General features: G+C 37.5%; 2 protein-coding genes across 3 annotated transcripts; both read right to left on the reverse strand.

The window, feature by feature from the left end:
- Positions 1-9,144: 9,144 nt before the first annotated feature.
- sco1 (synthesis of cytochrome C oxidase 1) lies at positions 9,145-15,824 on the reverse strand. Its single transcript, XM_028599802.1, has 7 exons — positions 15,473-15,824; positions 14,699-14,812; positions 13,103-13,193; positions 12,719-12,916; positions 12,527-12,619; positions 10,407-10,522; positions 9,145-9,728 (listed from the first exon to the last, which is right to left on the reverse strand). Exons 1-7 carry the CDS (start codon positions 15,641-15,643, stop codon positions 9,594-9,596), a joined length of 918 nt encoding a protein of 305 aa, XP_028455603.1. The 5' UTR covers positions 15,644-15,824; the 3' UTR covers positions 9,145-9,593.
- A 161-nt stretch (positions 15,825-15,985) lies between these two features.
- Positions 15,986-18,327, reverse strand: tmem220 (transmembrane protein 220). Of its 2 annotated transcripts, XM_028600340.1 has the most exons (7): positions 18,070-18,327; positions 17,781-17,922; positions 17,655-17,684; positions 17,509-17,569; positions 17,139-17,262; positions 16,520-16,579; positions 15,986-16,400 (listed from the first exon to the last, which is right to left on the reverse strand). In XM_028600340.1, exons 2-7 carry the CDS (start codon positions 17,886-17,888, stop codon positions 16,268-16,270), a joined length of 516 nt encoding a protein of 171 aa, XP_028456141.1. In that variant the 5' UTR covers positions 17,889-17,922; positions 18,070-18,327; the 3' UTR covers positions 15,986-16,267. The 2 variants fall into 2 exon arrangements, with proteins under 2 accessions (XP_028456141.1, XP_028456138.1); XM_028600337.1 differs by lacking the exon at positions 18,070-18,327 and having other exon boundaries at positions 17,781-18,041.
- Positions 18,328-19,068: the final 741 nt, after the last annotated feature.

A 19,068-nucleotide genomic window follows, 5' to 3' on the forward strand; every position in this document is an offset into this window, starting at 1 on the left:
GCCGAGCCGATCGCAAACGACTATTTGGGTTTTGTGTGGGGAGCAGCTGGGCAACATTTAGCACATTCCAGACCGAGGCCTGTCTCAGTTTGATGCATATTTAGCATTATGTTTATCTTCCTCTGTCCATCAATGTCTGTAAAGTCTGCTTGAAAATGGTCATGTGTAATGTGTCTTTTGTGTGCTGCCTTCCCTTGGTGGCTTTATGGGGAATACACATTTTTACAAGAAAAGCCTGGATGATACGGTACAGACTGGTGTCGTGAAAATATAAAGACACACTGGCTTTTATCAGAAAGCGAGCATCTAAAGCTGCCAGTATTCTTTCTTAGCTCCAGAAACTCGCTTCCATTTGCCTTTCTGCGAGCTAAAAAAGACTATCATGTTGCATTATGGAAAGTGTAGGACCTACTGTTTCTAGAATTTAGGAGCTAAAAGTCTGGATATCTTGGGCCCTGCTGAATCAGTTTGGACCAATCTTTTAATAATCCATTTCTTGCCCCCAACTTTATGGTAGTACATTTCTAGAGAACCCCTTTAAGAAACTATCTAACTTAGAAATACTTCAGAGTATGCTCTGATGACATGAAAGAAGCCTTTAATCTTCTCTTATTTTATAATGCCTTATTCTCAAGCCTCAATCCAACTACTATATCTCAATGATCTTGTTTACAAAAATCTTAAAACCTCCTGCAGACATCCACACATCCCTCCAGTACAGACGTCTTTGCACCATCAATATCAAATAGATTTTCACCCTCTTGCACCCATCCCTTGTTCGTTATCTAACTTTTTATGTACATTCATTCACTGATGCTTGTTATCTCACTTAAAAATCAAATGCATTGAAACAAACTAAAGGAATCAAGTAGTAATTACTTTTGCACACAATCTACCTTGCCCTTAGCCTGCTCAACATTTTTTGCAATTCCTTCTTAGAGCAGAGGCAATGATATGGTATCTAGAGGGAAAAGAGCTGGATGGTACGGGCATTTAGTCTGGCAGTGCATCACAGACAGTCTAATTGGTGCTGATTTAATAGCCTCTTAATGTCACTTGAAGGTCTGGAAACAGCTGTGATTATAATTGGACCGGGCAGGCAGACTTACAGTACGCTGACCCCTCTGTCACGTCTGACATGGCAGCAAATGTTTGCGTGGACGTTTGACTGCAAGGAGGCCACGATATGTGAATTCAAGGGTCACGGGACAAGAAAGAGAAGAAGCAGGGAGAAAATCCCTCATCAGCTGGTTGTGTGGGAGAGGGGCCGTTGCCTCACCCCGGTGGGAAAATAGATCTGACGACGGGTGCATCTGCACAGGATTATGGGGTCAACAGGAGAGACAAGGACTGGCCTGGGAGCAAAGCTACTGCAAACTGCACACTGGCAGTGGGTAAATGTCTGTAAAGGCACATCCAAAAAGATGGAAAACATTATGTTTCTTTGAATGACAAAACAGATGCAGTTTAAAAACAAGATTGTACATGTTACATTATCAGTCATAGGCCACTGGACAGGGTTTAAATCCAGCTTCTTCACCGATCGGTTTGTGAACCAAAACTGCAACAACAAAGAAAAAAAGAACTAAACTACCTTAGTACTGACGGCACGATTGATCAGCCCAGGCCTCCCAGATTAATCGTGCTGCCAATCCAAATGTGTTGTTGCTTTCACTGTTGTTAGTTTATCCTCACAGTTACAAAATGAAACAGAAGCTGTTACAGAGAGGTGCGTTAAAATATGTGCGATTTGCATTTATTGACAATAAAATAGAAAATTAACTGAAGCAAATGTTGGTTGACTTGCTTTTACTTGATTCCACTGTGAGCTGTGCCGCCAACATCTATACTTTAGGATTAAACCTGTAGTATTCAGTATGTAGTATACTTTTCATCCCTTTATTGCAGATATTGTACGATATATTATGTACTTAACCATTTTGTACTATTGGCAAGTGATACAAATATGCACCATACATGTTAAAACTGTGACCTTGTTTTTCCAATGATTAATGGAAGTCTTAGCAATTTTCGAAAGTGAAATTGAAAGGGTCTAAAATCGCCCATGCATTTACCATTACCCTGTAAATGTGGCCATAGTACAGTAGCCACTGTTCAGCGTATGTTCCAAAGTCTTTAGCTCACTATTTTAAGCTTAAAGGTTAAAAATTTGATGTGTAAAAATTATGTGTTGCAGTGGTAAACTATGGTGAGACTATGAGACTCTACCAGAGAAACAAAAGGAACTGTTAAAAATAATCATATGTATTGTATGCATGAAGTTGTGGAAAACGAGATGCTGTATGATTATACAACAGACTGTCATAAACAGTGAAGACATGTGCAAACAAGTGCTCACTGAGTTCAGGAGAAGAACAACTCTGGACACAAAACCGTTCCTTCCTTGGGACACCCTGTGAACTTCAGCACTTTATGAAAGACTCTATGCACTTTATAAAAGACTCTATGCACTTTATAAAAGACTATGCACTTTATAAAAGACTCCATGCACTTTATAAAAGACTATGCGCTTTATGGGAGGCTCTAGGAACTATGCACTTATGCTTAATTTGCACATTTTGTTTTATTAGTTACATTTTTGTAATTGTTGTATTGTTTATACTGATGTGTCATGTAGCCTATTGTATGTTTAAATGTATAATTTGTAATCTGTAAAAACTTAATAAAGCTCTTTAAAAAAAGAGTAAACTATGGTGCTGGTAGGTGGACTTTGTTAGATTTGGAGCCAGGCTACCTGTTTCCACAGTGACCAGTCTTTGTGCTAAGATAAGCTAATCGGATGCTAAATGTAGCCTCATATTTAGCCCACAGCTGCAAGAGTGGTATCAATCTTCTAATTCTTGGCTCAAAATTGAATAATCATTCCCAAAATGGGTTTTTTTTGTCACTTTTCAATGTGCACACTAGAATTAGTGTGTATTATGGAATTAGGAAACAGCTATGGGGTTTGTGCACACATACTCTCACTAAGAACTAACACAGGTGGTTGGAATCAATATTGCTTTCAGGATTAGAAAATTAATAACTAATCTGACTTTTAAAAGTGTTTCACAAAGTCACTGTCTACGTTCTATTCTTACACCTGCTTTCATGCATTTATCTGGTCTAAAAGAGGCCTTTCCGAATGGAATGCTTGGAAACGAAAAGAACCAAGTCTCAGGAGAGACACGGACGTTTAAAAATAAATAAATAAAATCAATCTAGAAATCAATTTGTTCCATTTTGAGCACTCCATGTGACGGTGGTCTCTCTCCTGCAGGAATGAGCGTGGTGTCTGGCTGCTGAGAGCTGAACAACTGCTGTTTGCTTTTCTAATCCGATTTCTAAAAGGAGGAACACGACAGGTGTGCAGGCAGAAAAAGATTATTAATAAATCAATACTGTTGTTTCTCTGAACATTGCTCTTTAATATTAATATAATTACAGAGATTTTTTCCCATTAGACTATTACTGGAAGTCATCAGCCTCCTCCAGCAAACAGGGAGGCTTTTAATGATATTATCAATCAGTGGTTAACCTCCGTCTGAAAGCAATTAATTATTATGGGTGAGCTCAGTCCTCCTGACAACACTAAGAAACTAAAAGAGCAGTGTTATGAAATTAAATATTCAGTCCAACAGAAAGCAATTTTTGCAGAAACCAAGAACTTAAGTGCACATATCCTCTCAAGGAGATAAAAATAAATCATTTTGTCATACCATTACTATTGTCAAAAGATCTTCCTTTGTTTGTTTGTTGGACCGCCTAAGAAATTTAAACAAAAGTGTAGGTCCAACTCATAAGCAAAATGTTTTCACCGGCCTCCTTCCTCTCAAAATATGATTTTTTTTTATATTTGAGCCTTAATTTCTGTAGAAACTAATGATAAACTTTTAAATACTTCCATCGATAATGAAGGTAGTTCAGAAGCAACACATAAGGTTTAAACACAATGTGCACATTTAAGATCGTCATGTTCAGGTCGTCCTAAGTAATCTTTCTATCCAGATACCTGTGGCTTGATAGTTGGAACAGCTGACTCCCAACCAAAGGGTTCAGATCCTATTCTTTCCTTTCAGGCTCTCTTATATTGAAGCACTGTGGGTTGTTAGGGTCAGGTTAATATATATTAACAATTTCTTGTCGCCCAATTTAACTTCATTCTCCTGTAATGCTTGTAAAGTATGCACTATGTGTCTTTAATCTACAAATCACATCACTTTAAGTGGAACTTTCTTTTAACTAAGACATTATTTGTCCTTTACAGAAGTGCTTGTGGCAACTGCCGTGAGGGCTCTTCACAGCTGCTTTGTCAGTGGGCCTCAGTACAGTGGAGGTGAGATAAAAGTTCTCTGCACTGTTAAGCATACATGGTGACACCTTTTTCATATGCGCTTTTAAAAATGGGTTTGTAGTGTAACTTTTGAATGTTGTATAATCTTGAACTTTATTTGTTCTATCCACTTCTAGAAACCAGATGTGACAGCAGTGCGTACCCTTGTTCTCCAAGGCATCCCTGTTCTGCTTGGTGATGACCCCAGTAACTTCTACAACACCTCTTTTGTAAGTTCTCATATCTTAAAAGAGCACATACTGTATATCAGATGGGCTGCATGCTAACTGTGACAGTTCAGTGTATGCCAGCAGGGTGATAAAAAAAGAGATAAAACAACAAAAACCCTAAACAAACGATGAAGCAGCCATTCAACTAACTCCATTTGTAGTCCATGTCACATGGTTGCACTGCTGAGTGCCACAATGCTAAGCCCACTTGCCGTGCTGCAATTGTGGGATCTGCACAAGAGGTAGAACATTTCTCTCCCTCACATGCACTAGCTGTAACAGCAATAACATCTGAATAATTTTTATATTAGGACAGACATTAGAGCTTAATTTCATTCATGTTATTTAGTGGATGTCTGTAAGCTGGGTGTAAAGTGAAAACTTAATAAAAATAGGCTGGAGGGAAGTGTTGGCAGGACAGATGACTTGATGACAATTGATAATGCCAATCAACATTTACCTGTTGTAATGTTTGTGTTTGGTTGTATACAGGATTCTGACAGTGATGAGGCCTGGGACCAGGTATCTGTTGTGTTGCTGACTGTCATCAGTGAAGATGTGCCTATCTCGCCAAATCATCTTCATCTTGACCCAGTTTCTACTGCCATCATTCTTGAAGGAGGTATTGTAATGGACAATCTCCAGAACCTACCTCAAGCACTTTGCCTCTTGTTTGGGTTGTCCTATGCACTACACTTGGACTACCCTAAAGCCATGAAAAACACATTCAGCTTCATTCAACGAGTGATGCTTGGCCTGGGAGAGAACAAACTCCCCCCCCAAACTTCAAACTCTTAAAAATCTCCTGTTGAGTTAGAATGGTAAAAATCAAGAGTGACACTTGGCATACAATCTTATTTGTTTATAAAAGTGGGTCCAGTTGCTTTTTATTGTTTTTATTTTATTGTTGTTGCTAAATTAATGCACTCCTTTCATATTGTTTTATATCCACTGGGTTCATCAGCAAGTTACATTTAGAGGCTGCAGGTGTATGGTCATTCATACGTGTGTGAGATTGGTTGCAATAGTCATTATTGTACACTAACTGGATGTCACTTGTACTAGTCAGCAGGTTGATACTGTCAGCAGTTTGGTCTTTAAACTTTATTGTTAATACAAAAGTAAAGCAGTTTCTCACGATTATGTTAAATAAAAGGTCTGGGTTGGAATTTTCTTTCCACAAATGAGAAATTGATGTCTTTTTATAAAGCCAAATACATTGGCTGCCAATTATTACTGGAAGATTATTGAAGAACAATTTTGGTACAGATGAATATGGGCAGATAGGCAAACATTCAATCCAACAAAGTCCTTTGTTCACACCCCTTGGTGTTACTTTCACTCTGTACTTTTGAAGAATGTTTTTATTTTTATATTTTATGGTAGTGTAATAAGCATGTATGCACGTTCTGGTTCTGAGAAGAGATATTCTGTGGTTGGCGCTAATACCTTGACATTGATCATTTTAGTCTGAATGTTGTCTACAAGTGGTACTGATCACTTATAGTAATGACTAACATTTTAATCTCCTCAAAACCAATTAGTATCTCTGTCCGCTGTCTAAGGTGCAGATTTGACTGTGTTTTCCCACTAAACATCTCTGTACCGGATACACTGATAAAATCAAGTATATTTCCCGAAAATTCATACTCCTATAAATAATCCGGTAAAAAAAAGTTAATAAAATTACTTATCAGCCAAGTCAAGAATTCAAAATCGTGAAATCCTGTGCCAAAATTTGATTGATTGAAATAAAAAGGTTTATCTGGGCCAAGCACACGATAATTTTTAAGATGATGAAATACAATCAGAATAAAATTACAAATGTCAAGGTAATGCATACTTTATACCAGATTCAAAGGGTTTTAAGACTTTGATTTTAACATTGTAAACTAAATAACAATGGTTGAGGTTCAAGGAATAAACCGGTTTCAAATATAATGTGGTTGTGTGTTAAATATTTCTATTTTATGATACTTTATACTTCTCTGGTACATTTATGTGACAAGTGTATAGTGAGTTGGCAGAACAGAGTTAACATATAGGTGAGCGTTTGGTGAATGTCAATTAGACATTTAGATGGTTATTCTTCATAATAACCATCTAAATGTCTAATTGATTACTGTAAATGGAATAAGGTAAAATGAATGTTTGAAGTACTTAATTTACACAAGTAATAGTTACTTGGTCTTTTCAAGACAATCGGTTTGCATGGTTTAAACAAGTAAATCAGAATCGCTCTTCAAGTAACTAAAAACGAGAAATTCTAAGTTGCAGGAATTGTCACATTAGTTAGCCCAACTCAAATAATTGTGTTTAGAGTACACACAACATAAAGTTCACATTACATTACTTAGTTGATTGAAATAGTAATTCTGAGTTGTCTATACTAAGTCAGGAGTACATCTAAAGTAAATTGTCAAGTACACCGCACAAATTGTTTTTAGTTACTTAAACTCAAGAGTAAGTATACTATACTAAACAGGGATTTGTTAATACAACACGCAATACCTATTCCACTGTACTTAGTTTTTTAAGTGCAATCGGTTTGCATGCTTTTTTTAAGTAAGGTTAACTAATCGGATTTTACAGTGCAGACTTGGCGATGCCTTCCTGGTAATCTGTGGAGTGATCTATGCACTACACCTCAGCTATCCCAAAGCACTGACCAACACTTTTGAAATCATTTAAAAGATTTAACTTGGTCTAGAAAGTGGTGAACTATCCCCGAGGTTGTAGACCCTCAAGAATGAATTAATGATGTCGAAACTCATCTGAAAAAAGGCTGCAGGGTAAAGCATTATAAAAAAGATAGTTCAAAGTTATCTCCTTTGGTCTAAATAATGCCTCAAAAAGTTACTGCACTACTGCAGGTGTTCAGCCAATAGGCCCAAACTACACAATATGCCTTTGTTCTCATTAATATAATGCAAAAGTAACGCTAATGTTTTGTATTTTTTTTTATGTTTTTCTTAACCATTGTGGGCTGCACAAGATGTCCCACATTTCACTGTGCATTTGATACTGGTTATGTAAAACATTTACATTTTAGAGTTTTAAGTGAAAATGTTCTTAAACATAGCTGTAACAAACGATAATTTCATTTTGGTATTATTGTTTTTGATTACTCCGATTATTTTCCTGACTATCTGATTAGTTGCCTGGTCAATATCAGAAATTTGTGATAAATATTTATTTCCTAGGGCCTTAAAGAAACATGCCTACTTATTGGGACTTATTCACCGTATCCCCCAGAGTTAGGTAAGTCCATACATACCCTTCTCATCTCTGTGCGTGTCGTAACTCTGTGACGCACCCATGCCTAGCTTAGCACAGATCCTGGAGGTAACCGGCTCCATCTATGCTCCTATTAAGTGACAAAATAACGCCAACATTTTCCTATTTACATGTTTGGATTTGTATAGTCACAGACTGTACGAATAACAAGGTCACATGAGACACAGCCATCTTCTAACCGTATGCATACTGGGAACTATATTCTCAGAAGGTAAAGCACTGCTACTTGGGCGGAGTGATTTGCTTGCAGAACTCAAGGTGAACTCTGCTCCTCACCACAGGGCTTCTCAGGTGCAAATCACTCTGCAGGAGTAGCAGTGCTTTGCCCTTTCTGAGAATAAAGTTCCCAGTATGTATATGGTTAGAAGATGGCTGTATCTTATGTGACCTTGTTATTTGTACATGCTGTGCCTATACGTATAAGTATTATACGTATATTATATAGTATAAGTATAAGCTTATTGAGTGTTACTTACTCAGAATAAACAAGCTGTGTTCACTTAAAAAAAATTAAATTTAATAAGTATTGTTTACTCAGAACAATTAAGCTGCACTAATTTACCATTACTAAGTTCATTGAACTTACTTTTTTCAAGGCAATGAGTATCCATACATTTTTTAAGTAAAGTCAACTTGTTAAAATTTTTCTCTCTCTCTCTCTCTCTCAAAAAAATAACAATCCTGCGTAAAAACTGGTGCAGTGTGCTGTAGTTTGTTTTCTACTATTACCACAGAGTCACACATTTTCAAATCCTTTCAGTTACTCCTGATTTAGTCTAATTCCACGACGAACCACTTCCTTGATTGTTTGAGTGCCATCGGAAATTATGCTGGATGTCACTCTTTTCGGCCGGATGTCCGTTCCCTTCCGCTTTTTTTTGTGTTTGAATTCTAAACTCCAGTCAATTCATGAGGACTATGGTTAACTGCTCCTCAGATCTCTGCAGGGTAAATCCAGACAGACTATCTGTCCAATCTGAATTTTCTATTGCACAACTAAAACAACTTTTGTACACGTTCCACCAAAACATGTTCCTTCCGGAGGCTTTTTAGCAGAGGCACCTGGGCTCAAGACGATTGTGATTGGTTTAAAGAAAGGCCAATAAACCAGAGAACGTTTTTCTCCCATCCCGGGATGCTGTGTCAACTAGCCAGACCCTCCTCCGCAGCACTAAGGAGGAAGGTCTGGCAAAGTGGGACTACTCCTTATTAGTTCTCAACAAAGCATTTAGACATAGAAACAAACTTACATTTTTATATTACAAGAAATGAATGTCTGTCAAACAATATTCCGCGCATATGTATTTAATCACAAAGCAAATGTGATGTGCAAATGTTTACGTCATTTACAATAATTGTCTTTAGACATTTTTTCAGAAACCAGAGATATTGAGCTCATTGGAGCTGATGTCTACACATTTTTCAGCCTTCTCAAATGTGTGTCCATTCAGCGGCAGTGTGTAATATGTATTATGGAGAAAAATGGAGAACAGCATCAGGCATCAGACCGGTTTCCTTCCGCACACACCACTCATTGAAAGGAATGTACAGCTGTCACATTAACTTCCACACAAACAGTCTGATAAAAAAATAAATACAGGCAGCCAATATAAGATGGCAGTAGTGATTTAAGTTCAATGAAAATCAAACAAACACCTGAGGGCAGAATCTGTCAAACAAAGACCTGGGGGCAGAATCTGTCAGTGCATCTTGGGCTTTTAATGGGCTGCTGCTCACTTTGCCTTCTTGTGCTTCCTCATATATGCTGCTATTGAGTTGCTGATCTCCACACTTCTTTTGTTCTGTCCATAATACTCCACAAATTCTCCATCGGGTCCCACCAGGTACATGATGATGGTGTGATCAACCTGAAGACAACAGGAGGGGGAAATCAGACTTCATGGACAAAAATCCTTTATTCATTATCCTTGCACTGTTACGCCGTGTAGCGTGAATTAGAGCTGAAGATCTTTGCCCGAACCCGTCTTAAAAGGAGAACTCTGGGCAATTTTAATGTTAATCTTGATCGCTATAAATTTTACTGTACCAATACCGGGTTGCGCGGTAAATGAGCGGTCAGGTGATGAGTTTCGATTAGCGCGAAAATGGATTCTGAGGAGGTGAAACGGAGGCTGGCCTCTGGAGGACTTGTTTTATTTCATTGTTCCAACTCTCAAGTGGCCTATAACCCACATTAGTCATGAATAAATTATGTTAAGAAATGTATAAATGATTCATTCTTGACAAAAGGCAAAAGAGCTGTGTGCGTGCGCACATTTGAATAATGTCGGTTACTGCATTACAGTAAAGTGATGTACTTTTTTGAACTTATCAGACTGTTCTAGCTGTTCTATTATTTGCCTTCTCCCCTCCTAGACATTATGTCCACATTACTGATGATTATTTATCTAAAATCTAAGTGTTGTTAAAGCACCAATTGTCAACCCTAGAATATCGCCACAATATCGATAGAGGTATTTGGTCAAGAATATCGTGATATCTGATTTTCTCCCTATCGCCCAGTCCTAGAGCAGGATATAACTCACAATGTAGTCGTTGTCCTCGTCCTTTGGTCCCTGGCTGTAATACACTCTGAAGGATCTGGAAACCTGCTCAATCTGGGCCGTTGTTCCCGTCAGGCCAATCAGTTTCGGGGAAAATTCTGAAAAATGAATCATATCTATTAGACCCAATGCAGTTAAAACAAGTTTGTTAATATAGGTGATAATGTATAGTATATAAATAAGTACTATGGTTTGATCTGTGCTTAAATCAAAATTCTTTAAAACAGACACATATTTGAGGATAATTACTCCTAATTTCCACTGGTTGCGGAACTGCTCCGTGCTCCGCCGTCCGTCAATACCCACCAGGTCTGGATTTGTTGCGGAACGGCTGCGGCCATGACTGACAGCTGAAGTCACGAGGACCCACGAGATCTCGCGAATTCACGTAGAATAGAACCACAAAACCAACAACAGTTTGTTTCCATCCAGAGGAGTAGAGGGGAAACAGCTCTGTGCTGTGTTTTCAAGGTGTAGTGCAGGGAAGTATGATCCGCGGTGAGCACGGTGTATTCGATATTGAAAATTAACCAGATGTTTTATTTTGTTACTGCGCTCGACTTCCTGTACCGCACAATCTGCTGTGTGCTGAATTGCTGCGGATCTCTCCGGCGTCCGGCAAAAATAGAAGCTCTGCGTTTCTGCTCCGGAGGGCTGCAGACCACTTATGTGGTCAGTTCATTTAAGCCTGGTCTTGCAAATTACACTGCATTAAGATAATGTAATTAATAGTGGGTTTATTGTTATTTGCTACAGAATGCTTATGCCTCATTGCGTGTGTGAATAGAGGTGAATAAAGATATTTGTTTGTGTTGCAGCAAAGTGTCAGTTCCGTTTCATGTGTGTGTGTGTTTGGGGGAACACTGTGCATAACTTTTACAGTTATGCATTTTAAAGATGGTTAAAATGTATCCCTTTTTCTGGCAAAACAGGGATCTCTTGCCATAGTTTTAACATAGAAAAGCAAATAGTTAATAATGAAATTAAGTTTATTCTACTTTTCTGTTGTAATTCTTCTAATTACATCTGATTATGTACAATATTTTTAATATGACAGCAATTCTTCTTTAAATCTTCTTCCATCTTTGTGGGGAAAACATACAATGCCAGGCTTACAGAGTTGTGCTTTAAAAAAATATATTTTCCTCCTATCATCTGATAACTTTTATAGAGCTGACCTTAGGTTATTAATGCGTGCAGTGGCAAACAGGATAAATCCAGCACATGCAGTGATTTCGGCATGCCGTTTTGGAGCATTGTTATTGGACATTTGGTTTTAACTTTCAGGAAATCTTCTGTACGTGAGGCTCCATCTGCTGTTGATTTTAGGGATGGCAGCCTGAAATAAAACAACCTGCATTTTACAGACTTTGCACTGTGTCGTTCACGTTGATTCTGAAGATAATTTGTGAGACTGCTGATTTGTAAGCTGCCATTGATGTGTGAAAAGTAATCGAAGGACCTGAAAAGTTGATCCAGTTTTATTGCCGTAATAACAGCATTATGAAGGTGGACTTTAGTATCTAGCTACAACAGTTGCATAATAGTGTTAATGAGGTTTAGATGTGTCTTTGTTTAAGTACGCAGACAGGTATTAATCTCAGGAAAAGATTTTAGCAAGAATTCCGAGAAATATTAGCCTGGTTGACACCAGACCCTTCTCAGTTGTAACTGGGCAAGGTTCATTAACAGCTCACTTCCAAAGGGGCGTCACCAACGGACGCCGCTCAAATGCCTCTGGCTGCAATTGGATAGTCCTTCAACCAATCAGACCAATGATCCGGGTGACGTAGCAGCTACAGCGGCTTCAACGGGTTGCTGCGCTTCGGTAGCCATCGTGTTGAATGTAAACAAAAAGCTGCTCGCCGTCGCGCTATCGTCATCGTGTAAAGCCCGCCTTAATGGATACACGATTGGTGCCTCGATTTGGAAAAATTGGAAATGGGCTTGAAAGGGCTCTTGGCCAGACTGACTTGCAGAGCAAATCTCAAATTTGCCAGAAGTTCATCAGGGTTTTCCCAGGCTAGAGAAATATGTCCCATATTTAACCCTATTGTTAAACCAACACTCCATAATGTATATACAAAACGTGTTTTTTTTACCTTTCACATATGCAGCCATGGCCTCTGCTGTGTCCCTTGCAGGATCAATGGTAATGAGGATAGGTGTCAGGTTTGGAAGAGACTTTATTTTATCTGTAAAGAACCCAACAAGAACATGAGAGATAGATAGATAGATAGATAGATAGATAGATATCGTGTACCATAATTCCTAATGAAAACGTTTTTTATTACCTATTTCATCCACCACTTCAATCATTTTCTCTATTTCATCCGGGCAGATGTCGGGGCAGTGAGTAAACCCAAAATAGATGAGGACCCACTGGCCGAGGAAGTCCTCACTCTTGGTAGGCTTGTTGTTGTGATCAATGAGCGAGAACGGGCCACCCAGCGCTGGTCGACCGATTGATTTGGTCCGCTCTTTTTCAATCACTGCAAAAAAAAATAAAAAAGGTAACAATTAAGGATTTCGTCCACGGGTCAGTATTGCTTAGCATCTCTACCACATGATTTAACAAAACAACGAGTTTAATAAACATGAACCAAAGATTTATTAAGTCGTTTTACATATTAAGTTGACCTTCATGCACACTGTAATTAAAGTGGTAAAATACTTACGTTCTTCCTTTTCTTTCTTGAAATATTTCATTGCCCCAAGCAGAGTGCCTCCAATAGCAAATGTTATTGCTAAAGATTTCCATGTCACAGGCTTTAAAGAGGAGACAATGAGAAAACAAAATCATAGAGGAATATTTGAATTCCGAGGCAACTGCCTCTTTAGTTGGTATCAGTCTCTTTGCTCTTTTCTTCCCAGACTGTCTGAAGCAGATGTTCTGAGATTCTCCTCTCTAACAAACTCTGATGAGGTTGTTAAAAGAGGGATCATAATGAGCTTATTTTACATGTTAGTAAAACTGTAAACTGTTATTGTCTGAAATGAATTATTATTCAAATAGCAAATCATGGTGTGGGTCCCATGGGTTACAGAACGTCATAACTTGTGAGCAGAAGTGGTGATTTTACATGTTTCATTGGTATTCTAAAGGCCTTGACAATGGTGTAATTTAAAAATAAAATTTCCCTGCCAAATATGTTTTTCCATTAACATGCCGTTATATCAGTTTCTTGCTCAAAGACATGTCGACATGTGGACAGGGGGAGCTGGGAATAGAACCTTCCACCCTTTGAATACTGGTCGACCATTTCTAAACGGACCCACTGATGACATATTTACTGACACCTTTCAAAATGCCTCTCTAGATGCACAAAATGGTTAGTGGACAATCCATTTACTCTTCTTAGGTTTTCTTTTCTTCATTTTTTTGATATACCGTATAGTCCCTAATTTGTGGTAAAAATGCAATCACGGTAAATACATCAGTTGGAATCACATACTTTATTGTCCCACAAAGGCAGGAAATTTGTCTTTGTCTCACAAAAATAAAATCAAAAACATAAAATGCATCAAATCATTTACATCACAGCAACATATGTGCAGAAGATGATACAACGTATACAATACCATAATATAATATTTCCCAGCATGGGGATATTTAAGTGATGTTTGTTTATTGTATTAACTGTGCATGGTTCCAGTGATTCCTTGTATGGCTCAGCCAAATCTGGATATTTGATTATTAAAACTATATTTTTGTAGCACTCTCAGGTGAGACCCCACCATTTTTTCTTCTGGTAATAATTGATCCTTTCGATAATGTAGAGGTATCAAAAACCCATGCATCAAATATGAAACAAATGGCATAATATGTTGATACATTAATTATAAAATACACTTTTGTTTTATTTTGAAACAAATACCTCATAACATCCAGTTTCTTTCCTGGAGTTTGAAGTTAACAGGTTGCAGCATTAATAATAATTAATATACATACACTGCAACCACTTTTAGAAATCTTAGTCCAAAATATTAGCATTAGTTTTTGTAAACCCATATCAGATAAATCATTGCACAGGGCTTTTAATGTACAAAAAAGCACAAAAGGCGGTTACTGTTTATTGCAAGTGCAACATAAATAAGTTATTGCATCCTGACAAATACTGGCTCTACTACCTGAAGCTTTTAAAGCCTTTGTAAGGACATACGAATACTCCCTATTTGAGCCTTAAACCAGAACTGATTATTAATTAGTTAATTCGGATTTAATTTGAGTAAAGTAAGGGGTTGCAACTTTAACATAAACCTTTGCCACTTACCCCAGACTTCTTCTTATCCCCTGATGAAGGCGGTGGAGGTAAGGAGGAAAATGTTCTTGAGTGTTGACACAGCCGTTGAGTTGTTCTGCAGGCGTACAACTGACTCGCATTCACCTGTTAACGAGTAAACACAAGAATAAAGACATGTGGTTAAAGCCTTGCATCACAATATATAACCTTTAGTGGTATATGTCCAGTTTAGTGTCCCAAATTCACCATACAATGTCCTTAATGAATTATTAACCTGCTAAACCACGTGTGCTACCCTAACCTGTCTCAAATAAGACCCTTTGGTCATTTGGGACACTCATTTTTTGGAAAATAATTTGGGACACTAAACTGCACGATACTACCTTTAGTGGCATACAACTAAACATCCAGGCATCATACCAAACTCCATTAAAATATTTGCTAATTTAAAGTTGTGTTGCAGGATGGAGACAGCTGGCTTGACTAGAGATGCTTACTAAATTAAGTGTTTTTTTGGATCCAGCTAGGAGGTTAGAAATTTACACTGTAACGTGAATGCACTAAAGACAAACAAAAGCTTTTAAGATTAATCAAATGTGAAATCAGTATTAACGTATGGTGGGTTGCGCGTACTCAAAATTGTGATTTACGTGCTAATGAAAGTAGTGTTTTAGCGAAGAAGCGTGGCTAGGAACTTGCCAATGATGCGTATACGCTAATTTGCTACATTTCATTAGGTAACCATATGGGTAATACAGTCTAGGGTTAGGTTACACCTGATATCGACTAGCTAGCTTGACCTACCAGGAAGCAGTGAACTCTCCGCGGTGACAGCGCGTGTTTTAGTCCCGCTTCTCTCCGTGAAACACTGTGTGCGAGTCTGACCGTTTGGGTCCGGGGACACGTTTGCAAGAGTTTAACGTTACTGTGGAACAGCCGGCATCCCAGGCTGGTATATAAAACACACAGGGCCATGTGTGGACCTTGACAGAACCGCTGCTGAAACGAGGAAGCGGTTACAAGTTTACAAAACGGGAATAAGGCATACAAAACCAAACTGCTGTTCTGGAGTCAGTTCTGCATACTCGTGTTAACTTAAAATGTTGCATTGCGAACTGAAAAGGCTGATCTCAGATCAGTATACCGGTAGCCCCTATTAAACACAGGAAATGACGTTATTTTACATCTTCTTTTATTATTCTTTTAGTTACAGAGCTCGCTGCTGCCCCTTGGAGAGCGAACAATCTTGTTAAAAAGACAAAAAAGACATTTTATGATTCACTTTGTTTTAATATTTTACATTATTTATATATTGCACTTCATTTGACTGAAGAAAAAAAATCTAAATTTAAATTAAACTAGATTAAACTTTCAAGAGAAAGACAAAGTTTGTTATACTGATGCAGCACAGTTTGTAGGTAAACATTGGATGAAAAATACAAGTTTTAAGTGATACAAAATGCACCTTAGCTGTCATATGTTTGTATTTAATGATACTACAAAATATTTCACTTGAGCAGCATTCTTGGTTCAGGATTTTCAGTCAAAGAACATAACAAAAGGAATATTTAATCAGACAAAACAGTAAGAAGTTGGTGTCTAAATGGCAGTTTTACAATGTGAAGGCCAGTTTGATGTCAGCTCCTTATTGATGTAGTAGTAAAGCCAGGCCACAAAGGGGAAGACTGTGATGGCAACAGCTGTTGAGACTCTGAGCATCCCAACTGGAGCCCTGACAAAGAAAGGTATAGGATAAAGTTAAACACACTGAGAATAAAACAAAAGCATTTTATAAAAGCACAATTATTTTAATAAAGATTTGAAATACATCTGGTAACATCTTAATGTTACCTTCCAGAGTGGCGACACATGAGAAGCCAAACAATGGTCAACATGAGACCAGAAAATTCTCTAAAGGAGGAAGAAATATATTAATTGCACATTATTATTTGTACCTGAATCAGATCTCCTTACAATTTCATGAGGTATTGTTTAAATATAAATTTGTTAAAGTAATTAATTGTGGCTATACTGGGTTTGTAACCCCCAATTCATTATCATTTAACTCTTGTGTGTACTAGTCAGATCTCTAATCATACATATACACACACATATACATACATACATATATATATATATATACACACACACACACATATATATATATATATATACACACACATATATATATACATACATACATACATACATATACATACTGTATACACATATATATATATATATATATATATATATATATATATATATATATATATATATATATATATATATATATATATATAGTCATAAGGTAGAGTATACATATTCTCACGTGCAAAACATACACATACAAGTCTGAAATGCTTGTTAGAGGACCACAGTGCTGCAGACTCCACATGTATTTTAGTAAGTGTATGTATGTTTGTATTTTTAGTAAGTAACAGTCCATGCAGCAGTACACAGTCTATACCTGCCCTGCTCCTCTTGGAAGATCTCGGTGATTTGCTCTTTGTAAAGTCTCCATCCCAACATGGCAACAATAGCGCTGGAAACCATCATATGGAGATTAGCAACACGCCTCCAGGGCAAAGTCTCTGCAAATAAGAAATTGCAGTTTCTTGTACTGTTGTTAAGGGTTGATCTTCGCTGCGCTGTACAGTCATTATAAAGCCACTTGATGACGCTATCAGCAATGGAAGAAAGACGTGTGGAAAACAGGAAAGGCAACTCAGAAAGTTACTGGGTAGGGTTCAAGGTAATTTATTAAGATTTTAAAATAGATGCATCTACTTAAAAAAAGAAAACCCACTACAGGTCTACACTTATCTGTGTAGGCCTACCTGTCAAATGGGGTGTCAAGCCAATAAATGCACACAGGACTGCAGGAACACCATAACCAACCTGCAACAGAAACGTCGTGAAAATAACAAATCTCATAAAGATATGCCCAAAGACAAAATAATGTGCGAAATAACTGTAATCTTACCATCCATAACCCTGCGTCTGGATCATTGATCTAGAGTCAACATATTTCTGGTCAGTGATCACGATTCATGAGATGCATGTAAACATATAGACAAATAAAATAAATGAATGAAAAGTGAACGCTCACCTGTACATATGTTGCAAGAGCGAAGAATAAAGACATGCAAAAGTTGCAGACTCGCCAAATGACAGAAAGCCATGACTTAGAGTTCACCTCTTGACAAACTTCCCCCATTGTTGTTTTTAACCTTTCACTTCCCCACCCGGGCCTGCGGGACGTAAAGTCGTGAGAAACCAAACGCTGACCCAGTCCTTCACGTCTAATATAACAGTGAGGGGTACTTTGATATTAACTACTTCTGCATGTTGCACTAAAATGTTTGGACATAAACCACAATTCACAAATTATTTAATACCTCTATCTCCAAAGTGAGTCATATACGTATCCACAAGCCCCTTTTTGACGTGATATAAGCACGTAGACGCTCATTTTAGGCGGATTTTCTTTTGTTTTTGCAATTTGTGGTTGCATAACATATACTGTCAGCACTAAACCCAGAGATACAGTGCTATAATCACAATACCGTTTTCATATAACAAAACTATCTTCTAATACAGATCTATTTTATTTAACTACGTTGGATTAAATCTTGGACGTGCTCTGCCCTGACTGCTCCGTACAGCAAAACGAGCACACATTCTCCAAGACCGCAGTGACGTCAAGGTACCCACAAGGCAGAGATATGACTTCCGATATTTCTTTACAAAATAAAATCATTGTTGACTGTACAGTTAGAAAGTTTTGTTTATGGCTTTTAATAAAATGGTCATCGCATAATCAATATTAGTCCCAAACACAAGACATGTATTTTTCATACTTAATGTTTTTTATTTATTTATTTTAAATTAATTATTATTAAACAAGGTTACAAATGCTACATTTTTACACATATAAAGAGACAGAATAGCAATACCAAAAGCTCAAAAAGTAGAAAATGTATTCATTAAAAAATAAATAATAGTAATTATTGAAAGAATTAAAGCTTCACATAACTTAAGCATTGTGTTACACCAATTTGATTTCATCCATTAATCCATCTTCATCCGGTTATCTGAAGTCGGGTCGCGGGAGCAGCAGCTCCAGCTGCAAAATTATTTATGGTGTTGGTATAATTTGTGGTATAAATGCAAAAATGAATAAATCAATTAAATCATAATAAATCAAAATTATAGCTACAGTAACACTTAATGTCACACTATACAGTGAGACCCAGTAGTTCTTTTTAAGGTAATAATTCATCTTTTTGATGACGTAGGGGTCTCACTGGTGGAATGTACAGTAACTTAATACATTTTCAGTTAAGGTGTCCTTGGTTTAAAACACGTTGAAGACCCCTGGCCTACATGATTCAGAA

The sequence above is a fragment of the Perca flavescens genome, chromosome 15 (genome assembly GCF_004354835.1).
Source record: "Perca flavescens isolate YP-PL-M2 chromosome 15, PFLA_1.0, whole genome shotgun sequence".
In the NCBI taxonomy this organism is placed as follows: Eukaryota; Metazoa; Chordata; class Actinopteri; order Perciformes; family Percidae; genus Perca; species Perca flavescens.

Coding starts and splice junctions, on each gene's coding strand:
- tmem220 (XM_028600340.1), bottom strand. CDS start 17,888: ATGGGGGAAGTTTGTCAAGAGGTGAACTCTAAGTCATGGCTTTCTGTC. Junction 17,570..17,654: donor CAGACGCAGGGTTATGGATG/GTAAGATTACAG, acceptor TTTCTGTTGCAG/GTTGGTTATGGTGTTCCTGC. Junction 16,401..16,519: donor ATGTGTCGCCACTCTGGAAG/GTAACATTAAGA, acceptor TTTCTTTGTCAG/GGCTCCAGTTGGGATGCTCA.
- sco1 (XM_028599802.1), bottom strand. CDS start 15,643: ATGGCCCTGTGTGTTTTATATACCAGCCTGGGATGCCGGCTGTTCCAC. Junction 12,917..13,102: donor CAAGAAAGAAAAGGAAGAAC/GTAAGTATTTTA, acceptor TTTTTTTTGCAG/TGATTGAAAAAGAGCGGACC. Junction 10,523..12,526: donor CATGGCTGCATATGTGAAAG/GTAAAAAAAACA, acceptor TTCATTTTTCAG/AATTTTCCCCGAAACTGATT.